This window comes from Pseudopipra pipra, chromosome 3 (assembly GCF_036250125.1).
Source record: "Pseudopipra pipra isolate bDixPip1 chromosome 3, bDixPip1.hap1, whole genome shotgun sequence".
Classification (NCBI taxonomy): Eukaryota; Metazoa; Chordata; class Aves; order Passeriformes; family Pipridae; genus Pseudopipra; species Pseudopipra pipra.
In genome coordinates, this window is record NC_087551.1 from 42,179,007 (window position 1) to 42,185,677 (window position 6,671).

General features: G+C 39.0%; 1 protein-coding gene across 1 annotated transcript in view; it reads right to left on the minus strand.

The window, feature by feature from the left end:
- Window positions 1-5,293, minus strand: part of NUP133 (nucleoporin 133) — a 33,335-nt gene extending 28,042 nt beyond the window's left edge. The window contains exons 1-4 of the mRNA XM_064648829.1: window positions 5,059-5,293; window positions 2,387-2,505; window positions 1,697-1,800; window positions 504-611 (exon numbers count right to left, since the gene is read on the minus strand). Of these exons, the coding sequence (XP_064504899.1) occupies window positions 504-611; window positions 1,697-1,800; window positions 2,387-2,505; window positions 5,059-5,243 (516 nt within the window). The 5' untranslated portion in view covers window positions 5,244-5,293. The remainder of the gene's footprint in view (window positions 1-503; window positions 612-1,696; window positions 1,801-2,386; window positions 2,506-5,058) is intronic.
- Between the last annotated feature and the right edge of the window lie 1,378 nt (window positions 5,294-6,671).

Below are 6,671 nucleotides of genomic sequence, written 5' to 3' on the forward strand. Positions count from 1 at the left end.
ATCATAGTATCCATGTCTAGCTCACAAGCTGTAGAATTACATTTGAAAAAAAAAATCTTGGTTTAGGTGTATTACTTCCTTATAAATTTCTTTTGGTGTTTGCCTCTCATCTGTGTGTACTCAGAATTAATCCACTGCTGAACAATATTTTCAGCCAGCATGCATTTAAACTGCACTTGCTTAGACAGCATACTTGATTGCCCCTGTGTTTGTTCCCACAATACCTCTTAGTCTTCAGTAATTTTGTTTGTTATGAAAGCATGTCAAGTAATCCTTACAAAAACTACTATTTAATCTGATCCTATAAAATGTAAATGGTGTAATTTGAAAGGACTAACAGAATTTTCTTTACTTCAAAAATATTTACTGCCAACTATCAAACCTGACCTTTTGAATAGATAGCATACCACCAAATGTTTTCAAATAAGTATTTGATAAAAAAGTATATATTCAAAGTTATTCTAAAGGTGCTTTTAAACAACTAAAATTTAAAATTTGGTCACCTGCAGGGAAGGTGCTTCACCCGAGGAATTGAGACAAGATATAGCTGCTAAACTAGAACTCCATGGGAAGTCACTGGGTGGCAGCTGCAGCTCCTTGCACAGAGATAACTGGAGGAAAGAAAGAAAGAGATATCATAATAAAAATGAGACTGCAAGAATTTGTTCCTCTGTCACAAAGCCATTAGACTTTTTTACTCTCCTGAAAATTAAATTTCAACTAGCCCAGATACTGCGTAACGGAACCAAAAGAACGTCACACGACATTTTCAGCAAGGTTGTCACAAAAGCTAAAAAACATCTACTTGTATTTGTATATTTTCAAATATAACTGGTTTTCTTTAGTTATTTAAGTTCCTTATTATAGTATTCCTTATATATATGCATATAGTGTGTGTATATATATATATATATAGTGTTCCTTATTATTGTATTCCTTAATACAATATTCTAACAAGGCAGCAAAAAATTAAAATTAAAAATTAAACTAGAAGCACTTGAGAAAGCTTACTAGGTACTAACAGAATAGAGAGGGGAAACACTCCTTCCTCCCCTACGCCCTCTCGAAGTTAAACAACCAGAAAAGTTTTAATCCCTTGAAAAATCTCTACAAGTACTAGAATGCATATATCTGACACACTACTCTAAGTGCAGGACCCATATAATTAAATTATATTGCACTAATTGAAAGATACTAATTTTGTAGCTACAGATTTTCTCTGACTATAACTGCTATTCACTGAAATGATGCTGAAAGAAACATTATCCAGAGGGGGGGGAAAAAATTCTTGACCTCAGAAATCTAGATTAAACATATGTTCATCACCTCTGAAAATAACCTTTTTTGGGTTTTTTGACAAGTTGAAAATCAGACCCAGAATAATCTAAACCAATCTGTAACATATAACTAGTTTTTAACTATCAAAATAAGATTTGTCAAGACAATCTGACAAAAGAGCCACACTACTAAAATACAAAGAATTAACCTTAGTGTCAAGGTGACAATTAAAACTGAAGAGCTTGAATTTCATTTACTGTTAGCATGACTTCATACCAACCCCGCTGCTTCTGGGGGAAACCAGACAAACTCCGGTTTATAAAAGAAATCTTGTTTAAAAAAAACCCCAAAACCTCACAACTGCATAACTTGTTCAGCTAGAACAAAATACAGACTTCCATTTTCACCTTTCAGTTACCTTAGCTACTGCAGACTGACCAATCTTCCAAATAATCAGCCTCTCTTTATGGACTAGCCAGGCCCATCCACTTTCATCCACCTGAACACTCAGCTGGTCATCAGCTACACAAAAAAATAATTTTTTAAAAACATTCAGATTTTTAAAACACTGCAGAGCAATCTTTAAAGCAGTAAAATTTCTTTCTCATTGGAAAATAAGAAATATTTTATATTAAATTAGTTTCCATATAAGAATCTCCATCTATTTGATTAAGATATCAAATTACTACATGTAGTTTAAAAATCCATTTGACAAACACTCAACTTTTGAGACTGAAAAGCAAGACAATCCTAGAAGCTATTTCCATCAATTTAGAGCAGATTATAATAGCTTCGTAAATCACTCAGCAATTTTTAAGATACATATTTGGTTCCTCCTATCTATCTAAAAACCTACTGTTAGCTTTCTTTACAGCCTTGCATTTCACAATATATTGGTTAAGACAGCACCTGAAAGATATTTCCATGCATTCACACCCACATGGGTGCTATTACAGCTATTGTTACTTAACCAACACGGATTCAAAGCAAGGCACAGACATTTCAGTTTTCACTGTAAAGTCAGGATTTAAATGGCATCAACAGCATGTTAACACTTCCCTCACCTATCAATTTTCCTAAAAAACCAAAAGATAAAATAAATTCTTACCATCAGCCTTCTTCAGGGCTTCCATAACCTTAACAGGCAGAGAGGATCCAAAAGCCTGAACATCGTAATTAATAGTCTCAGTTGCTGTAGGAAGCTGGATAACTCTGGTAGGAGTTGCTCTACAACAAAACAAAAAGTCACAGTTAGCTTTTTATTGTTTCTTCATCAGCTTCAGCAGACATTTACTTCATTAGTATCTGTTTAGAAATAGATTTAAGTAAAATAAACGTGCTCCCTCTGAGAGCACCATCTAAAGCAGTAATTTGGTGGCCTCCTTACAAGTTGCTAGCTGTCATCAAATTCTTTATTTTTAAAGAATTGACACTGAATATGCAAGCAAACCAACAACAGAATCACTGTTCAACTTCTCTACATTCTGGTTATCTGTAGAATAAAGCTATCTACTGTCAGGGGTGACAGCGGGTCTGTCAGCACCTTGGCACATACTGACGAAGCAATAGATGTTGACCAGATCAAAGTATACCCCTGAGATGGACTGAAAGAGAGGACTGAAAATGGAGGCCCTGATCCTGACAACATACTGATGCATCCCGAAGAAGCTGTCCCGTGGGAACAGAGAACACTGTCTCATGAAAACAGGAGCACTGTCTCATGAGAACAAGGACCTGTTTTGAATGAGAGTGGTTGGGAAAAACATGAACATGAGAGAAAAATAAGAGCAGGTGCTCGGGACTGTTGTGGGAAAGAACTGGGCTGTTTTGAGAAAGAGCAAAGTTGTTGTGAGAAAGTAGAGTTTAGAAAATGCACCTATTAGCTGTAAGAATTCTGGTGTGAAAGTTTGAACTGTCCTATCCGTGTGCATTACATGTGTTCAAAAACTGTACTTAAGGGGCTGCGCAGCAGCCCTGGGCTGTCCCTGCTTTTTTCTTGGAATAAACTTTGCTGGAACCTTTTTTCATGTCACTTTGGCCGTTCCGACATTATCAGCGACAATCCACAACGTCAGGAGAAGCTTAATAGAAGTTCTTCTCTGACTGCAGGGCCTACTTCCATCCCTAATTCTGACACTGCTGGGCAACGATTGTTACCTGTGCAACACTCATGGCAGCCTGGATCAGACTGCACTTCTACTGCCTTTATTTTAGTGTGGAGAGTGCAATTCTTATCTGTTTCATAACATAATTTATAAAAGCTACTTTGCATCTTTCCCCACCTTTTCTCTCCAGAACAGCATAGGCCTGTCTTGTCTTTTAAACATGATTAAATGAACAAATTTCTCTGCTTTTAGAAAAACGCCCTCGTTTTATTTCTTCTCACGAGTGAAATGCTGCCACAGGCCTCCCAGTGTGAAATGGCAAGAGATGATGATATACAGCTAAAGACAAGTCTGAAATCCAGTTTGCAAAAATTATTAAACACACATGAAGTAAAAGCTCCAAAAACTGAAAACAGGCCATCTTGTTTATCTCAACAACAAGTAGATGCTCCTGAGAAAAGAGCTTCTGAATCCCTCTGAAATTGATCTGAGGCTCATGTTGTTTCTCAGTTTTGATTTATAGGGAAGAGAGAAGAGAGGAAGCTGGGAGCAGGGTGCAGGGGTGAGGAAGGGAAGGGTAGGTTGGGTGGGTGTGAAATGCCTAAACTTTGACTATTTTATCCTCTTTTTAAATGCAGAGGTTCCTATTATTTTCATATATCACACATGTTTCATACAGGGATACATTTGAGGCACTCTCAAATTCAAAAGCTAATAAGAGATAATTTATAACGCTGAACATGCAGTACTCTGTATTTATAGTTTTAATGTACAATACTACTTTTAAAAATCCTTGAAACCATTCAACTATGAAATGTTTCGTCAGAATTTGTTATCACGAGAACAGAATATAACAGATATCCTACAAAGAATCTGAGAACACTCAGGAAACCATAGACCAAGAAAGTCTTACTGCTCCAGCAGGAAAGTGAGCAAAAAAGAGTAAGTGTAGTAACTCTCATAGGTTTTGTTTTTCTTTCCTTGTTACACAAAAAAATCATGCCTAACAGTTTTATCAGAATTTTCTGGAAAAACAAATTCATTTAATACAAAACTGAAAATACTAAGTACTTAAGTTGCCAAAAACGTTTCAAAAATATCCCTGATCAAAGATTTCTAAATAAATCCAGCTGGGAGATAATAAGAAAAGTCTTATTGTAGAACAAACCCTGTATAAAAGAAAGCAATAAGCAAAAATAATAAAGAAAGGCTAATTTATACACTAGAGGAAAGCTTCCATTGTATAAATCCATACTGATGTCTAAAATCTTCAGCAGTATCTTCAACGAAACCAACTTCCAGAGTGACACTGTCTTGACAGTACAGTGTTATTTAGGATAAACAGTAAACAGAACTTCTGAGTTACTAACACGGAACAAAAGGCAAAACATAAAACATCATCATGACGACTCCACACAGAGCTTCTTGCGTACTCGAATGACCTAGCACGCACACTTTTCAAAAGGACACCGCAAACAAAAACGACCAAACAACACGCTGTTGGAAAGAGACTTATGGGTGATCACGGATACAGATTATCTCAGAGTACATTCCCCCCAAAAAACCAAAACCCAAAAATGGTAAACCCGCGTTCGCGAAACAGCAGCCTTGCAACCTCCAGTGCCTGGAGCATCCAGCGCCGGGGCAGGGTCTGCCGGGCGGGGGCAGGACTCACCGTGCCGAGAGGGAGCCGCTCCTCCGCGCCGCCGGCGAGAACAGCACCGGGGAGGCGGCGGCCGCCACGACGGGCATGTTCTTCCTGCCGCCCGGCCGGGACAGAGGGCTGGGGGCGGCGCTGCCCAGGGTCCTGCGGGCTGACCCGCCGGGGGTCCGCGGCGAGGCGGGAGCCGACGGGAACATGGCTGGGGATGCGGGGGTGGCGCCGGGCCCGTACTCCCGCCGGGCGCCGGCTGAGCGCGTCACCGCGGGGCGGGGACGGGAGGGAGGAGCGGAGCGGGAAGCGCTGGGAGGAGCCGAGCGCGGCCCCTGCCGGGGAGCCATGGAAATCCGGCAGCGCCCGTCGGGCTGCTCCCATGGGATACCTGTCCCGGATTCCCAAGGCTGGATTTAGGTGCCGTGTCTCACTGAACTCACACGGTTAGCTGGCACTAACCAGCTGGAGCGTGGAAAGGTGGTATGTGTCATATCTGTGGTAAATAACAATCACGCACTACAACTATTCAATGGTATAGAAATAAGATTTTAGCATTCAGGGGGAACTAAATTTTCCTCACTGAAAGAAAATACTCAACGGCATTGGCTTGTATGAAAAAGAGCTCTCAGAAGGTAGGTAGGTACCATCCACTTGGGGAAGAAGTTGAGTTGCATGTATAGTATCAATAAAGCTAATTAGTTAACAATAAAATTAACCAAAAATAGCATATTCAAAAGTTTCCTATAATTTTCCAAAAACATGTTCTTTGATTAAAGAGTCAGGTCTGTTAGGTTTTTTGTGTGGGATGTGGTCCAATATGACAGAACCCAAAATGCAGAGCAGATAAACTTGAGATGGTTAATGTGGCACGACTGAAGTATGAGGTACCTGTCAGTTTAAGTGCTTTGCCTTTTTAATTAAAGCCATCTCCTTTTGCTTTGATTTTATGGGAAAAGCAAAATACGAAGATCTAGTGGAGCTTCACTATACTATTACATGAATGTAGGATCCTTCTGTATAGCCTTCTCTATACAGATAATGCTAAATCATCATGCTTCTGTCACTTCATCGAGAAAAACAAACCAAATCAGGAACTGCACACATAAACAAGCATACAGGGAAAAACCTGAATAAAATTCAAGCTGACATCCACACTTCCCGATATCAATGAATAGTGACATTCAAATTATTTTAAAAACCCTTCATATGTTGTCACTAAAATATTTAAGGCAATGTAGCTTGAACAGTCATTTTTTGCTGATTGACTCCTGTCTACACATAGCTACACTTAATCAGGGAATTACTCGGCTTCTTTCTGTTGTCCCAGCCCTGTGTTAATATCTCCATCTTCAGGAGGGAGGATACAACTCAACATTTAAATCTCATTTTCAACACAGAAATAGTTTATGCTGATAAGGGTTAGAGACTTAACTGGTGGATTTTAAAATCACCTTGTGGGGTTTTGCATCTTCAGGGATTATACTGAAAGAGATTTTTAAATTAGAATCATAAAGCCAATTCTTCACTGCCAAATGTATCCTCCTGCAGTTATTTAAATTAATGTAATCCTCCTATTTTACCAGTTGTCCTTGAGAAGGTAGTTTACTAGTTGTTCTTTAAAAAGTAGTTAGGCA